Below are 23,683 nucleotides of genomic sequence, written 5' to 3'. Positions count from 1 at the left end.
TCTGATTTTGAGGCCATTCATCTATCTTGGTCTTTCAAATACAAACAAAACTTTTTAACTGACAGGACAGAAAACTTAAAATTCACAGTAAGAATATACACATAATGTTCATATATGCTTATTGACAATGCTATTTAATGGTTAGAAAACAAATTAACTGGACATAATCTTTCCAATTTTAAACTCTTCAGATAAGATATATGCATAAGACTTTGGCAGCTTTTACAGATATCCAGAGCTGAAAGTAGGGGGACTTCCAATATCTAGAAATGTTTATTAGCTGCATCAGAAAATCATTATTCCAGAAGTCAAGGCCAATATTCTTCTTAATTGTGCAGAGATGAATATAATAAGCCATCAGACTACATTGCCAGATATGAAGATGTTTAAAATCTTTAAAATTCCACAAATTCATGGTGAATTAGAACCTCAGAAATTCAAGAATTCAAATTTATAAAAATAAATACCACTCTGACACTCAAGGGACATCTTTACTTTAAGGCCTTTGTCACAAATCTGAATCTTTATTGTTCTGAAATAAATGTTATAAACATAACTAGAAACAAAAAACTTCAATATTCAGTCTAAGAAGAGGTGTGGCTCAATGCCCATCACATGTAACAAGAAAACCTCCTTTAAAAAAAGGAAAAAAAGTACTATGAGAAGTCTTTCACATGAATGAAAATGCACCCTTTAGATTTTTCTCCCTCATCTCAATAGCTTGTACACACATGGGAATCAAAAGGTTTGCACTTTCTTCACAATAGTTCTTGCTATGATGTTTGACGGACTTTTTGCCACTCAACAAATTCATCAAGAAGAACAGGCCCTAGAAATAAAGAAACAATTTTTGTTAGAATTCAGTGAACTCATCTTTCCAACTATAAAACAAATTCCCCAGAAGCTCAGTGGTGATAGGGGCCTGACTCTTCCCTTCTTCAGGTGTTTTACTTCCAGCCACCCTCTTCCATTTAATGATGTTTTCTTATTAACCTTTTCTTTTCACCCTTAGAGACATAAAGGACCTTCCACAATGGGTAACTGTAGCAACTTCCTTCTCAGGATGTGTTTCGTGAATCCTCTAATAACTTAGTCAATACTAACCTCTCCCTTTTTCTAAGTGCCCACAGCATTCTGGCATTTAATTATTAAACAATCTGAAAAGTGTTTAAGGTAGTATTTCTATGTTACCTCCCCAAGAAGTGTGTAAGCTTGTTGGGGATTGGCCATAAGAGACTTGCTTTATTCCAGTGACAGGATGTAGTACAAAGCTGAACACAAAGCAAGTGCCTGATGAATACTTTACTAATGAGCTAAGTACTATTCTAAAAAAGACATTTTTATTAATGCAGGAGAGGTCTAAACTCATTACCTACAGAAGCCAGGTAGGTAAATGAGCTCAGTGTTTAACTGAACTCAGTGTTTATTTTATTTAAATGTAGGAAAAATCATTGCCACAAAGAAATATGCTTGCCCTATTTTTCTTAAAATACATAATCTTCTGGTGGTCTCTTTTTTCTTCTTGCTTTTGATAGACATATTTCAGTACTGTAAAAAAAGCAGCAGAGCAAGTACAATAATAAATGGCAACTGAAAACAGCCTAGGTGTTGGCATACTGTGGACTGTCAATATGGAAAGCAAGTTCAACACAACACTATTTGGCTTCAGCCTCTGATTTCTTTGAAGGACCACAGACGCAATTGTGTCAGATTTTCTGATTTTTCAAACAAATCTAAAAGCTGTATTTTTATACAAAATTTCCCAGTTCTAAATATCGGTTCAAAATACATGAATACACACATCTGCAGGCCATATACAGCCCTTGGGCCAGTTTACTGCTGCTAGGTATTATTCCTGTAAAATAATATTAAATGTTATACCTTCTTGTAGGGGGAGGACACAATATATACAAGTAGAAATAGTTATCCCTTCCTCAGTATTTTATTTTTTCAGAAATAGGTGCATAATTTCAGTTTAAGCAGATAGAAGATATACCTTTCCATATAACCCTTCTGAACATTAAAACAATACATGCAGCCAAAATGGTGGTAGGAACTGAAAACATAATTTATAGTTCTACTGAATTTGGCTTGCCTAATTAATTTATAATTACTTCAAAATTCTGTTTTATGGCATTCTAGCCTTCCCACTGAGGAGAATGGACAGATATTTTAACTTGAAGGAATGAAAAATTGTAAATATTTCACTATCAGTTTATTCAGATCAATTTATGATTTTCAGAGATGTTATTTTGACATTATTTGCCATATTGTTTATGCTATTAACTTTAAAGCTTTTTCTATTGTAGCTGACTGTGCAATTTGCTTTCATATTTTTAGAATCATGACTGCATCTTTCTTCCAAGGGAAAATGTCAGGAAAGACAGGAGTAAAGCAGAATTGTACTTTCTAGATGCAGAAATTAAAATTTAAATTTAGCAATGTTTCGTTACAGAAGAATTGAAAACACTTCATTTACCAACACAGATCTTATAATACTGCAGACTCTAACCTCTCTACCTCTCCTACGTCCCCTCACATGATTAAATAATAAAAGTTACTGTTGAAAAGTTTAAAATTTATGCTAACACTACACAAATATATACTCTCATTAATATTTTTAGAAATTGTATTTTCATAGAACACTTTATATCATACTTACAAGCACCATCTTCATCGTAGTTACTAAGATCGGCATGAACTGTTCTGCTAAATTCTAATACATTGTACCACTGATCTTTGTTCATAACACGATACTTCGATTGCTGTGGAAAATGATTTAAATATTGGATTACAGAACCAACAGTACTTATTAGGGCTTGACTTTAGTAAATTTAGTTATGACTTTTTTTGTGATTTGGTTTTTCCCAAAACATTTATTCTTATTTTAATTAAATTATTTGCACTTCTAAGAGATTCCTGAAGGGCATTAACATTATAGATTTTTTTCCCTTTATTTTATTTTCATTTTTGAGGACTACTAAGGGTGTCAAGGGCACTAATAGTAAGGATAAAAGTCAATGAATTTTTATATTTGTATACTTGTGTAACCACCAAGATCAAGATACGTAACATTTCCTACATCCAGTAAGTTCCTTTGTGCTGCTTCCTTGCAAATCATTTCTTTGCATAAAATTTACTATTTAGCCACATTTTGAGGATGGTGTCTTTGGAGGCAGTAGGAAGAGTACAGGCTTGGGTTCAAATCCCACCTCTGCCACTTAACAGAGTGACCTTGGGAAAGTTACGTAAGAAGAGAACACATTTCTCCCCATTTGCTAAATGCGGATAAAACTTAATTCAAAATTGTGTTATAAAGATTAAAAAAGATAATTTACACCAAACAGCCTGCACATAACAAGTGTTTGAAAATATTTAGTTGTTCTCAGCTTCCCATAGAGCGGAATATTTTTATATTCAATTAAATTTATTTTTGCCCAAAACTACTAAGAAGAAGTAGATACTATCCATCAGAAACATTTATTTTATTGGGCTTAAAGATTTAATTGTGCACAAAACTCATTCACATAAGACTTTTTCATACCATTTTCTCTTATCATAAGCTTTAAATAAAACTACTCTGGAGAACTTGCTATGACAAACAATCAACTTTACGAGAAATTATTTCCAAAGGCAAAAGCATCTGTATCCAAGAAATGGTGAGAACTATACCAAAAAAATCCTCAAATTAAAAGAGCGCAAAAACATACATAGAGCTAGACAAAGAAAACAATGGAAAAAAGAATAACACCTTCTTAGAATCACTTCCTATATTAGGTGCCAGAGATAAATCTTCTAAAAGAACACTCCCTAAACTCAGCATACTATTTTTTAGTAACCAGTATTTAACACATTAACTGCCATGTGAGTTGTATTTAACTCACTCTAGTTTTGAGCTTGGGGCCTCATGAAGCATATATAACTCACATATCTCTTTACCTTGGGAACTGGATGGTATATAGGCAACTCATGCTGCCATGCTGTAGCATACATGTTATGTGATGGGTAGCCCCCTGGGCAAAACCTGGCAGTTGGTTCGTGAAAATTTTACTTGTTGATGTTATTATTACAATTAATATTGACAATTTAATTCTAAAAATGTGGAGTAAGTGAAGTCAATAAATTTCATTTTTCTATTTATGATTTGCCTTGAAATTACACTTAAGCCTGACTAATCAAGAAAAACACGTTACCCTTACGAACTACTTTTCAAGTTTTCACATTACTTTTTACAATACTTTCAAGTTTTCATATTACTTTTTTATTAAAAAAACACAAGCAATAAAAAATAACAAATTTTTTATTAAATTAGAAAGGGTCATTTTGTTTTAGAAGTTTTTATTCTATTTTTGTAATAAAACACCGTGGCCCCAAGGAAAAAAATTTTTTTTTTCTAGTGTGGCAGTCAATGTGTTAAGCATATACTATTATAGCCATTCTGTGATTTGTGGACATAAAAACTATTAATAGCCTTACTCTATTCTTCAGATTGAGCATAAGTAGAAGAGGAAAGTTTCATTAGTAAATTGGTTCTCTTCTGTGCATTTCAGCCTAAGACCCTGTATAACAACAGAAAGAAACTAGATTTAGAAGCTTGAGATTTGTGTGCTGGTATCAATTCTCTCTGGACAAAAACCCAAGAAACTAGTTTTGCATGAAGAATGTCGGTGCTAAAATATATTTCTTGGAGGTTTTATGTTGTGTATGTGTGTTGTATGTATGTGTGTAGGTGGAAAGAAAATATCTTATGTACAAAATATATTAATAAACATGAACTAAAATGTCCAGAAATGACAAGAAATACACACATTTTAACAAAATTTTGTCTACTCAAGATTTTTTAAAAGTATAATATTAAAAACCTATTTGTTCCTTAATTAAAAGTATTATTTTTCAATCGGATTAAGTTTTAAAATAGTATACATACCTCTAGGTACTGGTAAAATACTGAAAACAGTGGCCATGTCCTCCCAAGCAGAAGAGCTAACATAGATTTAGCAGTATCAATATCAAGGCTTCTCTGATCTTTATCCTAGAATATAAGTGAAAAAATTTTCCTAAGTGTGGTTTCAAGCTGGAAAGCTATTAAAACAACTAAACATGGAAATTGCACCTACCCTTGCAAAATCAAAGGCGTATCTGTAGATATTTTTAAACGATGAAATATCATTTAACTGTGAGCGTAAAAAGTCAAATTTGTTCTGTAACTTTTCTGTGCAGTCACACCTTAAATGAAAAAAAAAATCAAACGAATTATATAATCAAAAAAATTAAATGAAAGTATCGTTGGGGGTTAGAAGAAATGCATTTAAGAGAAATGCACTTATGAAGTTAAAATTCCCTGATTCACAAATTTAGAGTAACAAACAAATCTGTTGCTTGCATCTAACAATGTAATAAAAAAAGGAAAAAGGGGGAAAAGAAAAAACCTAGCAATCAATGAAAGTTCACTCCAATGACTTTTCTTAAAAAAAAAAAAAAAAACTCAAATCAAAAAATTCCAATAAATTCGTCAATATTTCTTAAAAACAGATGTATTAAAATATGCTTTTATCACATAAAGTTAAAAAGTGGCAGAGCACATGCAGTTAATCAGGCCTCTGTCACATATTTCTCTGGAGAGTTCTTAGGCAACAGCTTGGTGAAAGAGATTAGCCATGAGTGGTTTTAAAAGTTTAGGAGTAACACAAAGGAAATTAATACATTATATTAAGTGTTTCAGTCATAAATCCAGATTCCTACATTTTTAATGAACAAAAAGTCAATCGGTGGAAGCACCTAACTTCAAATGAGTTACATATGCAAAAACATGCAAACAGTAAGTTATTTCTAAAGACAAAACATTAAATATAAGGAGCTAAATAGATGGAAGGCTCAAAAATCTTGACTGGCTTTCCAACTCTCAGTGGGTTGATAAATTCCACTATTTAGCAAGAAGCAAGGCAGACAAGGCTTTTCACAATTTAGCACAAATCTCCGGTCTCATCTCCTGCCATTTCCCAATATCCTTACCGTGCTCTAGTTATATTCACTTACCATTAGCAAATGCCACAGCTATGCTTTAGCACACATATTTCCTCTACTTGAAATGTTCTCACCAACATTCTAACTAAACATTATTCATCAAGCCCTACCTCACACTTTGCCACCTCTGAGAGACCATCTGACTCCCCCTCAATAAAATGAGGATTACACTCAAAACTAAATTTTAGTACTCATCATGTTCTACAGACACCGGCATTCTCAGACTTTCTCAGACTTTCACTATTCTAAATTAATGATGTGAAGGCCTATGGTGTATAGTAACTTATAATTTTAGTAAAGTGTAAACATTTTGAACAAATTTCTAATATCAATTAAAACTTGCATTTCTAGAATAAGCCAATTTGGTTTTACACATTGCTAGATTATTTTTTGCTATGTTCCCAAGTGAGTCTAGTTGGTAAATTTCATTCTTAGACACTCTCCTTGCTAGTTTTGATAACAAACTTGTAGTATAAGCCTCAGAAAATGAAATGAATATTACTACCATTTTTTTTTTTCTGTTTTCTGAGGAAGTTTATATAGCCATGGAATTAGCATTTGTCTGAACTTAGATGAAAAGTCATCTGGACCTTTTTTATTGAGAGAAGGAAAAAAAGACTTTTAACTAAATCAACATTTTGAATGGTTACAGAACCATTGAGATTTTCTATTTCTTTTTGAATGTCTTGGGCACTTATAAATTTCTAATACTTGGATTATTTCACATATTCTTTTATTTAAATATGTTCATTAAGGTATTTATAACGTTTTCTAATCTGCATTAACACTATTTATTTTTGCCTTTTCATTGTTTCTCTTGACCAATCTTGCCAGAATTTAATTCATTTAACAGATTAAGACTACAGATTTCTCTCTTAGTACAACTTTAGCTACAACCACAAGTTTTGATAAGTATTACTGCTTTTATTACTGACTTGTAACTGATATTTTGACAACAGTTGTTTTGGAGGAGGGGTAGGGATAAAAATCTTACTGGAATAGGTTTAAGAGAGAACGAGAAGAGAGAAACTGCAGAAAACAAGTATTGATAAATGATTTCAAAGAATTTGGTTCTAAAGTGGCACAGAGAAAGGAGGCACTAACTTGAGTGGGATGAAGTGGGTAGAAGATTAAAAAAAATTTTTTTAATAGATAAAAGAAATAACTTCTACTTCCAGGAAGATAGAATAAATGTACTTTTCCTTCTCTCTCCTAGGGACAACTAAAATCCCTGGATATTATACCTAAAACAAACATAAGACTCTGAAAGGTGGTGACCTGAGGAACAATATAGGAATACTAAAAACAAAACAAAACAAAACAAACAAAAAAACACCTCAGAATAAATAAGTTCACCAAAGGCACAGGATACAAAATAAACATACAAAAATCAATTGTATGTCTGCATATTAGCACAAATATGTGGACACTGCAATTAAAAATACAGTATCATTTTCAATGGCTCAATATAAAATGAAATAGGTACAATTCTAACGAAAGATATATAGGACTTATATGCTAAAAACTACATAACACTGATAAAAGAAATCTAATATCTACAAAAATGGAGAGATATATCTATCTTCCATGTATTGGAAGACTCAAAACAGTAAAGATGTCAATTTTCCCCAAATTCATATGGTTAACCAAAATTTTTTTGTATATATTGAGATTATTCTAAAATTTTTATGGAAAAGCAAAGAAACTAGAATAGCTAGAACAATTTTGAAAAATGATGAATCAGTCTATCTGATTTCAAGACTTATATAGACACAATAATCAAGACTGTGTGGTATTGGCCAAAGGTTAAGACACATAAATGGAACAGAATAGAGAACCTGACCCACACAAATATGTCCAGCTTTTTGACAAAAGTACAAAAGCAATTCAATGGAGGAAAAATAGCTTTTTCAACAAATAATACTGGAGCAAGTGGGTATCCACAGGGGAAGAAATAAACCAAGACCTAAGTCTAATACCTTTTACAGAAACTAATTCAAAATGCACCAATGACTTAAATTGTAAAATTTAAGAATATAAATCTTCTAGGAAAAATGTAAAATTCTCAGAATCTAGGGCTAGGCAAAGAATTCTGAGACTTGATATCAAAAGCACAATCTATAACATAAAAAGAAAAACTGATAAATTGGACTTCATCAAAATTAAAAATTTTTGTTCTGCAAAAGATCTTGTAAAAGGATGAAAAGACAAGTTATAGAATGGGGAAAAAGGTTTACAAACCACATATTCAATAAAGGACTAATATCTAGACTATATAGAGAACTTTCAAAACTCAACAGTAAAAAAATTTATCCTCCATGTCTGTTAGCCTCTTTTTTCCATTTTCCTTCTGCCTCTCTGCACTAATCTCCTTAAATATTATAGATCACTGATCCTTATACTTTAATTACACCTATTTCCTTTCTATCTCATCTACTAAATTTTCAATCTGCTATTTTTCACTTTTAGAAATTTAATTATATGCAATCTGATCACCTGAGGCCATTCTTCCTTTTTCTTTAAATACACAGTTATGGAACCTTTTTCTATAAAAATTGAGGTTTTTGCTTAAAATGCATTCTTCTACAGAAGAATTACTTCCAATACAAAAATGGGAGCCCTACTTACCCGGAACTATTCTAAAATACAATTTTTGGCTTGGGTTATACAAACCATGAATTCTACCCCAAATCCGCATAACAATGAATTCAGGACTAAGAATTCTCTCAGGAGGCTCTTTACCTCCAATTGTATGCAAAACCAAGCTCAGGCAATCCAATCTCCAAGTATTGGGTAAATCTATCATCAATGTCTGTGTGTGGGAGTTTCTGATCTGATTCCCACCCTATACATTCCAAGCTTGCACTCTGTCACCTGTTCTCAACATGCACGACAAGGTAACAGACAGACCTAGGTGACTAGGAATAGGTAAGTGTCCTCAGGGTAGAAATGCCAATTCCATAGATCCCTATGAAATCATCATCTCTCATCATTTCTGGCCTCTGATTATCTTCCTTAATTTACAGGCGAGCCCAGGTATGCTATTTAAAAGATGTTTTTATATTTTCTCTAGCATTTAAGTGTTTTACATAAGAAATGGTTTCTTTGCACATTTAGTCTGACACACTGCCAAAAATGTAAATAAAAATTTGGATAAATTAACCAGCTAATCTGGCAGGGGTCTAATTCCTTATATATGAATGAATGTACAATATACTTCATGGAAAAAGAAGAAAATTTTACTCTTACTACTTATTAGAAATTCATTATTTACTATTTCAGTAAGTGGTTTCTATTAGCACAAAAAGTATTCATTATGTGAAAAGTAAGGCTATAATGAAAGCTGAAAATGCAGTTAACTTCTACCATGGAGATATACAAAAGAAACAAATTCTCAGATTACAAGCTACTATAATGCTGTTTGAAAATCTGAAGATGAAGTCTTCAAGATCTCCAGACTTATCACTTGAAAATGTTCAGAGGGACACATTTTAAGTATCTAGTTACATGTACTCCCTTACACATCATGACCTGTCCTAAGTATGGGCCTCATCTTCTATATCTTTGTAGTTTCTTAAAGCAGTGTTTTTCACCTTTTTTTTAAAAGTAATGTGAATCACATTTTCACACAAAATCTCATGCAGAATCTTAATAGACTTGAGATTTAAGAGGGCAAAGATGATAAAGGATGCCTTCTGACATTCTAAGTTCTTCCTCTCCCTACCACCTAAGTTTAAAAATCCTTGTCATAGAATAACATATAGCAGTGCTCCAAAAATATTTGTTAATAAAAGTGTGAATATCAAAAATAAACAAGGTAAGTGATATATTTAATTATAAAAAGTTTCAAAATTTGTAACTGAGGAAAGGTTAGTGGTAAATTGTAGACCATACAAAATCATAAAGCACGTAGTGACTGAGAAGTCACTAAAGAGGTAAGAATCAAAAAAATTACAATCTTTTCCAAATGTTTTACATTTCATGGGTACATGTGGCAACAACCTTACTTATGTAATCTCAATAAGCTTAAGACAGAGAGATAAAGTGAAAGAAGTAACAGTTTCAAATCAAACAGATTCTGGTTACAATTCCAACTTCTCCATTTCTGGCCATGTGGGTTTAGGCAAGTTACTGAACCTTTTTCAACTTGTTTCCTCATTTTTAAAATGACAATAACAACAATAATAATTTCACAGAACAACCATAAGACCATAAGATAAGCTACTTAATCTTTTTCAGCCTCAGTTTCCTAATTTAAAAATTTTAAACATTCACAGGACAACCATATAGATTAAATGAGAATGTATGTGTTAAATGCTTAATACAGTTCTTAAGCTTGATATGCTCCTCTTGAGGCAAATGGAGTAAAAAATCGCCTATACTACACATCTCTGTCCAAACTGTGTGAGACCATTCATTCCTAATGGTCTATTGTAATTCTTGAGCAGAGAAAGAATACAATAGAGCTGACAATTAATGTTTTCTTTTTAGGGAAGAGTTAAGAAGAATAAAATTAAAAGAAAAAAAGAAAGAAAAAAATCCTCCACATTTACTACCAGTCCTACAAAGACCGTCAACAGACCTAGCAAAACCAGTAAATGTACCCAAGTAGTCACTAACACAATTCTATTTAATCTAGCCCCATTTCAGAGACAGGTTATGATGGAGAAGTAAATAAATTAATAAATAATAATCGAGCCCCCAAATAACACATCAATACCTCTGAACTTGCAAAGTTTAAAAGGAATACTTCCTCTGTCTGAAAAAATAAATAAATACTTAACTAGCATATTATGGAAAGCAAGAGATAACTTTTTGAATAGCAACCAAATAAAACCATGTGGATTTTTGGGAATACTGGCACAATATGATACCACTCCCCAAGGCCACTGCGGTTAGAACAGAGAAAAAAATGGGTTTACATTTCAACATTAGGACTTGGAAATTAATTTCCTGGTATTGCTAAACATATGATTACCAAGGGAGGCTTTCAAGTTTCTGTTTCATTAAAGACCTTTAAAATGAGAAGAAAGTCTCAGTTATGTATTATATTTGTATGAGGTTCTCTTCCTAATAAGTACCAATAAATGTGCTGTGAAACAGTGATGTGTAACACAAAGAACTTTATCACAAAGTTCTGGATTTAGAACTTCCTCTAAATCAGATTTATCAACCACAGCAATATCGTCTACCTCTAAGGGTTTTTGGAAAAGTGGAAGGAGGCATTTTGAAATTGTCATGATGACCCTAGGGGAGAGAAGAGGGGAAGGATGCCAATGGCAGTTAGTATTTGGGCCCCAAATGGTAAATGAATGATAATCCCACACCACACACACCATAACATCCTGTCTACCTGACTCTTCCACCTCCATCAAAAAAATCATATAAATGTTTCTCATTCCCTTCTCTCTCAAAGAAAGGTCAAGCCAGGCCATTCCATTTAATCTTCAAAGTCCAGGGCTCTATATGGAGACATAAGATGTACAACTTGTGATTTACTGGCAGCTTAGTTATTATACTACCACTGTTGTTAGATGCTGTTCTCTTCTCCCTTTTTTTCAGTATCATAATAAAGTACAATCCTCTTCAAAGGTCTATGCTCAGTTTCCTCTGCTGACATGGTATTTCACCTTTACTCCAACAACAGACTTTCAGCTAGCAGATATGAGCAAAGTTCTTCACTCTAGTATACTATGCCAGAACAAAATTTTGCAAGCATCCTTGGAACCTTGTATCTATAGACAGAGGAAGAGAAAGAGTTACAACCTCCTGACTGCACATGCAAACTTTTGTGTGTAGCAGTATATCTGTACCCTAATGGGGAGAAGGTCCATAGTTTTCATGAGAGTCTCAAGAGTCTATGAACTTAAAACATTAAGAACAATTGTTCATTGAAAACTATCCCAAACATCTTTGATGATTCCTGTGTGTTCAAAAATCGCTTATGCTTTCTCAATATCTATAACATATGATTTAAACGCTTTCAAGTTGTTAAAGCCCTCCACAATGTAGCTAGACATTACCTCAACCATCTAAATCTATTCTGGCAATTTTCTTTATGTATTTTATGATTCTAACAAACCAGACTACTTCCCTCAAACTTATGATTTCCTTCCTCAAGCCCCTGCTCACAATTTCTCTCTTCTGAAACATTGTCCCATATCTTCAAACAACAAAATTCGAATCATTCTTCAAGTTCTAGTTCACATGCTACACCTGTAAAGATTTCTCTACCTACTCAGCTAAATAACCTTACCAGAATCTGTGCTTCCATAGTACTTTGTATTTTCATTCTAGCACTTGTCATGTTCTACCTGGGTTTATGGTTGTAGTGTCACAATGTCTTCTCTGCTCTCTTAGAATATTAACGAAAAGGTGAGAGCTGTGTTGTCTTATGCCTCACTGTGATCATCAGTAAGTGGCAGAGTACCTTACATGACATAGGGGTTTACCATAAATATCTATAAAATTAAATCTGATTTTCAGGGAAATGTGACTATTATTAAGATGAAAACTACATAAAGCTAAATATCTGGAGAGAATATGGCAATTTCATCCCCTGAAACTTACAAAATGGCCAGTCTAGTTTAGTTATATACAAATTCATACCAACTAATTCTTTCACACAAAAAGGAAAGCCAATTTAGTTATAGAACATCTATATGAAGACACCTTAAAACAAATGAATATTAAAAAAGTATTCTAAAAACTATAACACATTATACAATACAGATTACAATTAATCATGATTATGACAGCCACTAACCCTGACAACAATATATGTTTTAACTACCAGACTGCTTCTATTTTTTAGCACAGTTTTACTAAAGTAGAACCATGGGTTAAAATTAATTAATTAAAACAAATGATAACTATCTTAAGATGATTTAGAGACCACCAGATGTCCAGGTTAAATTCAATTCTAAAAATATGAAAAACATACACAGGAAATTGAGACTGTAACATTTCATATTTTAAGATTATATTTATTATATCATTCCAAGTATACTAAACAGCTGGTAATTTTAAAATTAAGACATGTAGATTCTTTTGTCTCTCTTGGTTTAAATTTCAAACTATTTTATACATAGCAAGTTTTTTTTTTATAGGAAGAGTAAGGGAGTAATAACACCTGATCAATGAAGGAAGATACTTTGTACTTCACATAGCAAGTTAGACCACAGAAAAAAACAACTACTTTCCCAGACAAGAATGTTTTGAGTAGCTTCAAGGTTCTACAGTATATTGTTCTACGCAAATGAGCAAGGGATAATAAATGAGTGAAAGAAAAACTTCTGGTGCAATTTTAAGTGCTGAATAATGGCTTTTATTTTGTATAGGCTGTGATCTTCTTATAAGGGAAGGTGTGCTAATAAATCTATGCTCATGGGCTAGTCAATTCCTGTTCTTGTACCCAAGACCATATGACGCTAATTATTCAGGAGTAAATATTAGAAATGCTTTGTGTTTATACATTTTTGTTATACAAAGGATTTTATAGTATATCCACTTATGCAAAAACGTAAGGAACATTTTAGTTTAAAAATACACAATCACTTGTCAGCAGGGATACTCCAAAAAGCAGTATACAAAAAGTACTAAGAGGAGGGATACAAAAAGTACTTATAATGCCAAATAAAATTTCTTATAATCAATAAGCCATGTTACAACATAAATTTTAATGAAACAGAGTTGTATAAACACTAGTTTACATTCTTTGCATACCATTTAATATATTTTATTTAATCTTTATCTATAAAAACTAATTAAATAGTGGGAAAGAACTCAAAGAATTTCAGAATTGGTATTTAACTGGGCACACTGACACCTAGATGTATGACAGAATTCAGTCTTGGTTGCAACAAATACTATGATTTAAAAAGTAGGCTGGGCATAGTGGCTCACACCTGTAATCCCAGCACTTTGGGTGACTGAGGCGGAAGGATCGCCTGAGGCCAGGAGTTCGAGATCAGCCTGGGCACCAAGGTGAGACTCCATTTCTACAAAAAACAAATTTATAAAATTAGCTGGGCATAGTGGCATGTGCCTGTTGTCCCAGCTACTCAGAAGGCTGAGGCAGGAGGATCACTTGAGCCCAGGGGTTCAAGGCTGCAGTGAGCTATGATGGCACCACTATACTCCAGCCTAGGCAGTAAAGTGAGAACTTGTCTCTATAACTAACTAACTAACTAACTAACTAACTAACTAACTAGTTAATAATGGTCCCCTATTTTATAAGGATATTAATTCATACACAAAAGAACAATACAATAGGAAGTTCAATATGGTAGACTAGTAATCAGGAAATTTAAATTCTAAGTTCTAATTCTTCCCACTAAGGAACTGCGTAAACTTTGCTAAATATTTTCTTAACCTCCCTGAGTCTCAGACCCCTCATCTACAAATAATTGAAGTGAGAGGGTTGATTTTATGTTCTATCCTAGAAATTATGATTTGGTTCATATGAGCAAAGGTATTTATTTACCAAAGAAACAATATATAAAATATCTAGGTGGGGGAGGGGAGGAGGGGATAGGTAAACTCACACCTAATGGGTGCGGTACACACTGTCTGGGGGATGGGCATGCTTGCAGCTCTGACTAGGGCCGTGCAAAGGCAATTTATGTAACCAAAGCATTTGTACCCCCATAATATTCTGAAATTAAAAAAATAAAAAAAAAATCTATATGTTAATGCTGGTTAAAAAGAGAATGACAAAGCATTAGGCACTGGAAACTCAAATTTAAAAATTTAAATGCCATATGAACAAATCCACTTTTTTTTTTTAATTTAAGGACAGGCAAACAAGGAACAAAGAATAGTTAAATGTGTTAATAAAAGCATAATCACAACAGAAAACCACATGGCTAATTAACCCCAGTTTTTGCCTCAAAAATATCATAAATTAATGCTTCCTCTATTTTAGAATGTTGACAACTAGTAACATCCTGCATGACCATTAGGAACACAATAATATAAAACTAACACATAATTATTAATTGATTCTAAAATAAAGCACACTTTATTCTGGAAAGCCAAAATTTAATTATTTTTATAAAGGTGCAGTTCTATAACTTAAGAAAACGTTCAAAGGTAGTATCCTAAACTGAAGGTATACAACTATAAAATGGCTAAAGACTGCATGAGAGTAGTACGACACTCTTACTTTTGTTCTTTATGAGTTTCATTTGGCAAAAAATAAATAAAAGTGTCATAAAAGTCTACCTTCAATTTTTTTAAATCAAGTATAAAATTGAAGAGGGGAGACAGGAGGCCTCAGAGCTTAAGACTGCCAACAAACAAACTCCTTAGATAGCAGGAATCTGTATTCAGAGGGGGAAAGCCTTTATTACTCAAACAACCTGCAAATAAATAACTCTTTGATCATGGACTTCTAATTAACTCACCAACAGAATCAATGAATTTTAATAGGACTACACTAAGGTTCTTTCTTAGAAAATATAAAACATGGGGTAACTATTTGCCAAGACAACGATATAATTTTGTTAATTCCAAAAATGACTGTTATAGATCAAACAGATGATTATTTTAAGGTGAAACCTTACTCCTGAAAATTATGAAGCACAAAATATCAATTAAGATCTTCAAATAGGCCATCAAATTTGTTTTTTAAAAAAATTTCTTACTGTAATGAAGTCATTCCCTTTAACCATTCTTCCTTGGTAAAAAATCCCATGCTTTCAGCCTCCAATTTCCACGCTAAAACTAACATAATAATCTGGAAAGAACAGAACATAAAGGATAGGGGAAAAGTCAGCATAGAGATAATCATGTCTATATTTATCATGGAGAGCATTTTTACACAACTATTTCCAACCTTCAATGATTAAATAGTTGGAATTATTAACTATAAAGAAACTGAAATGTGCCAATTTCTTAAAAGTAAAAAGTTCTAATAGTTTCTGAAGGTAGATTCTCTCTCACTCTATTACAAATGACATTTGTATCAAGAAAGAGAACACTAGCCCAACTTAAATTGATTAAAAATATCCTAAATGCAACTTTACAATATTAAACATGAAGAAACAAAATCTTCATATAAGATTAGTGTCTCAATTTTTAGAAATTTATGAATATGCTATATCCCACTTATATTCCATTCTACTTAGAAATAAAACATACATTTTCAGGTTCAACACCAATGTCTTCACAAAATTTTTCCATTCCTTCTGGCCCTACAACTTCATCAGGACCTTCAAAGACAAAAACAATTTATATATTTTATTGTTATAATTTAATACTGACATGAAACACAAGCCATTATGTTAAATGTATCTATGAATATATCATAATATTTTGCAAATAATTAAATTTGAATTTTGGCACAGCTTTGATAAAGTATAAAGAATTGTTACAAGATTTTAAATTTCTGAAGTATTCTTTGACCACCATACTACAATATGAAATTAAGGAAATAAAGCAGTAAAGAAATACCCCATTAGTATAAATCACTGGTTTGTATAAAAACATAAACCTATCCATTAAAAAGAACATTTACTGATAGCCTACTCTGAATAAAAAGAAACATAAGAAGGCTGTAGCTTTTTTATCTACTAGAATACATCAGAACCAATGCACAGTTCAATACAGTAATCAGAAGATTTGTTTACTTATTAAAATCGAAGGTCATTTATTGCCCTTTTGAAATATATTCAAATATAAATTTAATTATTAAAAAAGATATACATATTATCAAAATGACTTCAGAAAATTACTACATTTCATTTCTAGAAAGAGCCACTTTCTTCATCATCTTGGTTTTAAGATAGACAGCAAGGCATCAGTTATGTCACCTTAACATAGAAACAAAAGTTTAATCTCTCAGTTTATGTCTATCATTTGTCCAAAAATTAATTACTAATATTTAACTTTTTCCTTATTTTGCTCCCTTAGTAACACTAAATGTAAGTCAATACATCAATTCTCGTTTTTTTAATGTTATCAGACTCCCAAAATATAGTGATTACATCATCACTAGGTCTCATTTGTGACTTGGGTTAAGACTAAAACAAACTTTATAACAATGTGAAGTATGATAAAAATGTGTTTACTACTATGGCCTTTTGAAAATATAGTCTTGAAATATTATTGTTAAAGTAGCCAAAAGAACCCTCTATCTTCCTTTTTTAAAGACCAAAACACATCAGCTTTATGATGATAGATTAAACCAAGGCTACTCAGGTGGCTTTTAAAGTACTACCTTTAGGTTATAACCACAACACAAAGCCAGTGTCCTGCAGTTTTTCTTAATAAAAGAAAGAAGCCATCCAGTACACGGTCAATACACTCTTGTTGCCTGAGATGAGATCCAGGCTGCTAAGATGGCATCAGTACATTGTCTGAAACCAAAACCCTCTTTTAATTTTTTTGTGTAAAGGGTAAATGTCATGAGGTTTAAATAAATACTAACAATGCACTGAGGTGTTAAAAGGTGAATGGGGTGATAATTACAGGAGACTTTCACATCCTAATATATATTTAGAGAATTGTTTTAATGAGAAAATGTTAATTTTGCAATTTAAAAAGCATACATATATAATGAAGGTGTTAAAAAAATAACTGAGTATGTATCCTTCTACATGGTTGGAAGAAAAGAAATCAAATAAAATTTAAGGGAAAAAAAGTTGTTTTTTTTTAAAGCTATGATAAGAACATATTCTAAATTTTTCTAACAAAGCAAAAAAGCAGACTTGCTCTCAAAGTTGCCATTAGTGATTAGAAGAGAAGGCTGACAAATTATATCAAGAAATATCAGTACCACATAGCCCCCCTAGAAACTGGTTGATTAGCTGGCGATTAGTAATTAAAATTTTACTAAAATCGAATTAAGTTATACAGAGATATATAAGATATATATACACACACACACCTATGTGTATATATATAACCTTATATAGATAAGATAAATGTTAACTGACTTTTCAAAAGTGATACAAATAGCAACAGATCTAAGTCTAAAGCAAGGTCTGTATCAATGTTCTTTCCCCAATTACATAATGTTAATTATATTTCTTGAACCATATCCTTCCAATAAAACTACTCCTTGGGTAAAACCTCTGGAGATGAATTTAATTAACTTTTTTGGACAACTAGGTTTTCACTCAATTAAAGAAGCTATGGAAATGATTTTGTTCACTCTACTAGTTCACTCTACCAGTTCACTCTACCAGCTGGGTACTATATCAGGACTATGCAATTCCAACCTTATTTTTCAATTCTTTGTAAGACTTTAAAAGTGCTCTTTCACTTTCCATGTTTTTGTTTACCATAGGCCCAGTATATTACCGAATCCTTGTTAATTTAAATAGCACTGAAGAATGAGAGGTTTTGTGAAAGGGTAAAACCATCAGGCTTATCACACATGACAACAAATTTAATGATATTTTCAAAACTAAAAGAAAAACAAACACCATCAATTTCTTCATTTCTTTATAGCCATAAGAAATGTTCCCAGCTGCATCTGCAGAACCTAATACCATGCCAGCCATAACAGATGCTCAAAAAAAAAAAAAAAGTACTCAGTGACACAGCACCTTCAACATAAGCTACATAAGACTAGTTGTTAGTTTTGCATCAGCACAGTAAAAAACACACAACCAGTAAATCTGATGCTATGATACTATTATTGTTTCCATAATAACATTTATTGTGTTCTGACTATATACCAGATATTGTGCACTAAGGACTTTACATGCATTTTTCTCAGGCACAATTACTGTCACCATTTTAATAAGGACATCCATCCTCATTTTAAGACAAAACTGTTTCTGTTTATTTGACAAACAACTGGTTCCTCCCTGACCAGGTCTATGCCCAAAGTAGTCTCCACAGAGAGGCCTTCCACAATCTCTCTGAAATCTGAAAGTCTATCCGACCTTTCCTTACTCTCTATTCCTGAACCTTACCGTATTTATTACCTTTATAACCCTCCATAATCTGTAATTATTTTGACTACATACCTGTTTACTGACTGTCTTACTCACTAGAAGACAAGTCCCCTCAGGGGAGGGACCTAGTCAGACTTGTTCACCATTATATCTGCAGCACTCAGCACAGACTCACAAATAAGTGCTCAACAAATATTTATCAAATGAATCATTGAATGAATGACAGAAGATAAGTTAACCTTAAGTGCACTAATATTTTCTTTGTAACACTGAAAATTAGTTGCCATGTACACAATCATGTACATACTTAAATCAAAAATAAACATTATAAGACAGTAGTAGTTAAAAGCATGGGCTTTAGGGTCAGAATGACCTGGTTTGTATCCTATCCTGGCTCTTGTCATCGTATGACCTTGGGCCAACTACTTAATCTAAGCCTCAGATTTCTCATCTATAAAATGGGAATAACACCACCTACTAACAGAATGGTCATAAGAAAAAATGATATATTTAGCACAATTCCTGGAGCAATAGTAGCAATTACTATATTGGCTATTAAAAATGGCAATATAGGAAATAAACGTTTAATCAGAATCTTATGCTAACTAGGAAAGTTCCTAGGAGAGGCAAAACAAGGAAGCATAAAAGGTAAAAATTTACCATTTTTATGGTATCTAGAAACCTGTATAAGTGAAATAAGATGAGTGACCTTTGATTCTATATTATGCATACCAGGAAAATTGGCATTTTCAATAATGAGTCAACATTTTAAATGGAGGTCAGTAAGAAAATGAACTCCCTTCATTTAAATTGGGTTAGTGGTTGTCTTGGGATGCCAGTAATAGCATTTTTTTCTGGTCTAGAAAGAATCTGTTCTGTTACTAAACAATTTTTAAATTATACTTTTGGGATCACTCAGCTAATCTCAACAGTGAAGTTACTGTCCCCCTTTCAAAATAGTATCACTTTCCATACAGTTTGTCTAAACTTGTATGTCAAATTCAGGGTACACTTTAGACCTTAACGTGGATTAGCACTCAATGTGAAGCAACAGCTACATGTACACTTTTATTTTAAACAAACATTTTGAGAATGATAGTGATTAAAGGAGGGGAAAAAACAAAACAAAAATATAAGGAAGCAGGTAAGAAAAAGGAAACAGGGAAAAGGGGGAAAAAGGCAAAGCTTTAAAATCAGTAACTCCAAAAAACCAAAACCATTCTAAGAAAAAAAAAAATTTCATAAATGCTTATGAAAAAGTTAGTGTAAACAGGAAAACAACTGTTCTTTTACATATATTTGCTTACCCCTTCAGCCTCATGCCTGGCTAGCTTTGACTTTCAACCTTAAGCTATGGTCTCACTGTGGAGGCTTTTCATTCACCACTTAGAGGATTTAGCTGAGGTTAAGTTAGCTCCTTCAGAAAGCCTCTCGTAACACTGGGTTATATATTATTCCTATGAACTCTCAGAGTTTATCTTTCTAATGCAGTATTTATCACACTGTATTCATATCCGTCTATTTACTTTCTCAGTTACTGCATCTCTAATAGAAGCAAATGGTTAAATAAAAACCATTAAAGGGTAAATGTGTTGTGCAGTGATGTATCTGAGGTTTAAATCTTTTACTATGTCTCCCTAAAAGTTTCAGAAAATGTTAGTTTGTAGTGAAGGAAAATTTCAAAAATAAGAATATTGAATAAAAAATGTCTTATTATGTACTTTGTGTTTTCCAGAATACTGAATAGAAAAATGTTTTATTATGTACTTTTTGTTTTCCAGACTAGTACTTTAGCCAATGGGTATAAATTAATAAGTGAATCTGTTTACAAATTTTATTAATAGTAAATGAGTTTCCCACAAAATAATACTGAATATATATTTTTAAAAATATCAGTCTGAAATGCATCAAATTTTTACCCTATCCACCAATCCTCAGTGTTGACCCTAATCTCATCACATAGCACTAATACACATAGCAGGCCTACAACAAATTATTTGTTAAATATATAAACCAAAACAACTTTTAAGCATATGACTGATATCTTCTTATATAAATTTCATTACCTGCATACTCATAAAACCAAGCCAGGCACTTCTTGCTTGAAAAATGTTCCTCTCCACTTATTAGTCTAGCAGGGGGTTGGGATCTGCAATAGCTTAGAAAACACACAAATGTCTAAGATTTTTATCAAGTCTCAGCTCCTAGTGAGAAACTAAGTTCAAAATGAGCTATTTTAATTCAACATTACATATTTTTTTAACAGGTGGTATTGTAGGAAAAAAATTGGAATTAAGTTTTTGCAATTTGAAACAGTAGTCTATATATAAGAATTTCTGGCTAACGAAACCCAAATGCTACTTCGATCACTATCAAATTCCAAAAATATCAACTAAAATTAGTTTCCCACATTTCAAAAGACTACCCAGAGAAGTTCAACCTCAGTCTCAATGCAGGAGTGGTAGCTGGGAAAGTACAAATCTTCACTGTGATTCTGCTACTGATTTGTATAGAAACTGTATTTATTATGTATAATAAATATTTGAAAACAAAATTTTACAAAGTATATTTTGATACTTAATATTTCAAAATAAAATGCTCTAATAAGACTTGTTTATTTATCATCTACGAAGCTTAAATAGATTTTTAAAGATAAATGATGACTCAGGACATACAGGTATATTAAATTTCACAGCTTAAAGAATAAAAAAAAAAAAACCACAAAAATTCCTAAAAGTTATTAACAGTCCAAATAATGGCCGAGGCTATTTAATCCCAGATTATGTTCATTTTTTTCATAAAATCATTTTCATTATTTTTCATAAAATCATTAAAATTTGGGAAGTTCAAAAATGGCCTCTATGATTTAGTGGACTTCAGAGAATCTTTTCTCAAGGAACTCAAATAATTACACTCTGATATAGAAATGCTAGAACTTCTGGAATTGAGTAATTTAATGTACAGTAAGGGTCCCATATTTAAAAATGTAAATTGACAGAGCAAAGTGTCATCTTATTTTTAATAATCTGCCTGCTTAGCTATTTTAATGTATTTAATTTAAATAATTTTGATACATTATACACTTAAGATGGCCAAAAGTTAGAGTAAGAAACTAATAACTAATAATTTGCCTGTTTAATAAAAATATGAACTACTAAAATAACCACGTCAATTCTAATGTTAGCTACGAAGAGGTAGAAGAAAATTGTATCATCTTTCACACTAATAGATCAAAAAATACTTGTTAACCTCCTTTGCCAAAGCACAGTAACAAAGGAAAAAAACTCAACCAGTTACAAAAAGGAAGATGCAGACTAGAAGTCACCTTCCTCACATTTAAAGCAGTAGGTCTCCCTTTTTAAGGAAAGCTCTATCATTATTTTCTCCTTACAATGATGGCTATTGTCTTCTTTTAATGGTAGCATCTGAAGTTGTCATATCAAGTGCCAACCATTGATAGAAAGACACCCAGTAAGATTTTTTTTTTAAAGTTCACTTCTCACACCAGAATTGCAATGATTTTTTTGCAGCATACAAAAAAATGTGGTGCCCCAATGATAAGCTACAATGAGGCCAAAGAGCTATAAGTACATAGTTCTGCCTTGTCTTCTTTTTCACAAGAGGATACAGAATACAATAGCTCCCAAATTACTAATATTTATTCTTAAAGCTAACAGCATTCTGAACGCTAGAAAACAAAAAGCATGCATGGCCTTTCCAACTCTGTACATAAAGCCTTGGCAGAGGTGAGGCACTGTATTTCCAGAAAATGGGGCTTCTGCAATTTAAAAGGCTTCCTGCTGGGATCTTCTGGGTTAGGCTACTCCAAATATTAAATGTGGAGGCCAATTACAGCACAGAAGTTTTCCTTTCTACCATTCCCCAGACAGTTGTCAAGTCAAGATTCCTCATGCTCTGCTCCTTTCTTCACACTCTACAGAGAAATTCTAGAAGTGACCCTTCCCGCGGTCTGTACTCACTTCTAGGTAGGGAAAAAGGGGGTGGGGGCTGGGGATGGGGGAAAGAGGGCAATCTATATGTGCAACTGTTTCCCCAACCCTCCAGTGCACGTAGACTCAAACGTGGGGCAGCTCTTCTAGTTCCTCCATAAACGCCAGAGCGCACACACGCGAACACGAGGTCTGGTCGGAAGCGGAGAGTCGATGTGTTTGTTCTGCACCTACCGCCTAGCCTAGCTTGATCAGAGGGGCCTCACCTGTCTCCAGCCTGATTCCGGGAGGCTGGGCCCGACTCCTTTTCCTCCAGCTGTCCAGCAAAGGAGGAAGGAGGAAAGCTTGAAGGGTGGGGGAAGGTGGTACCTGGAGATTTTACACTTTTTGAGGCCTCCGTCTTCCGCTACTGCTGCTGCCACCCCAGGGGATTTTCTCTTCTTCTTCACCGGCATCTTCTGCCCTCCCCGGCAGGGTGGGCAGGGGAGCCGGGGAAGAGGGTCGTTGTCCGCGGGAAGCCCCTCAGCGCCGGCACCCAGTTCCCAGAGACAGCAGCAAGCGGAGGAGCAGAGTCGCCAGCCCGCACCGGCGCAGCCCGGCCGCCGCCCGCTCCCAGGTCTCCTCCTCGTCTTTCTTTGCCCTGGACAGGGGTGGCTCCTCACCGGTGGACACTGCAGTTCGGTCTCACCGGGAGGAGATAACGCGGACAGCGCGGCAGCTCCGCCAGTCAGAGAGAGCAAGAGACTCAGCTTCACCCGGATGCGAACCGCTCAGGGCCGGAAGTGACGCAAGCGCAGAGCC

The 23,683-nt window shown here is 33.2% G+C and overlaps 1 protein-coding gene across 2 annotated transcripts; it reads right to left on the bottom strand.

The window, feature by feature from the left end:
- Nucleotides 1-501: 501 nt before the first annotated feature.
- Nucleotides 502-23,673, bottom strand: DCUN1D5 (defective in cullin neddylation 1 domain containing 5). Of its 2 annotated transcripts, XM_045556813.1 has the most exons (8): nt 23,252-23,673; nt 20,999-21,090; nt 16,168-16,238; nt 15,672-15,763; nt 5,118-5,226; nt 4,928-5,032; nt 2,663-2,765; nt 502-829 (listed from the first exon to the last, which is right to left on the bottom strand). In XM_045556813.1, the coding sequence occupies exons 1-8, from the start codon at nt 23,335-23,337 to the stop codon at nt 774-776; spliced, it is 714 nt and encodes a 237-aa protein (XP_045412769.1). In that variant the 5' UTR covers nt 23,338-23,673; the 3' UTR covers nt 502-773. The 2 variants fall into 2 exon arrangements, with proteins under 2 accessions (XP_045412769.1, XP_045412770.1); XM_045556814.1 differs by lacking the exons at nt 15,672-15,763; nt 20,999-21,090; nt 23,252-23,673 and having other exon boundaries at nt 16,168-16,243.
- Nucleotides 23,674-23,683: the final 10 nt, after the last annotated feature.

This window comes from Lemur catta, chromosome 7 (genome assembly GCF_020740605.2).
Source record: "Lemur catta isolate mLemCat1 chromosome 7, mLemCat1.pri, whole genome shotgun sequence".
Classification (NCBI taxonomy): domain Eukaryota; kingdom Metazoa; phylum Chordata; class Mammalia; order Primates; family Lemuridae; genus Lemur; species Lemur catta.
The sequence above is the reverse complement of the archived record's forward strand: the minus strand, read 5'-3'. Positions and strand labels throughout refer to the sequence as shown.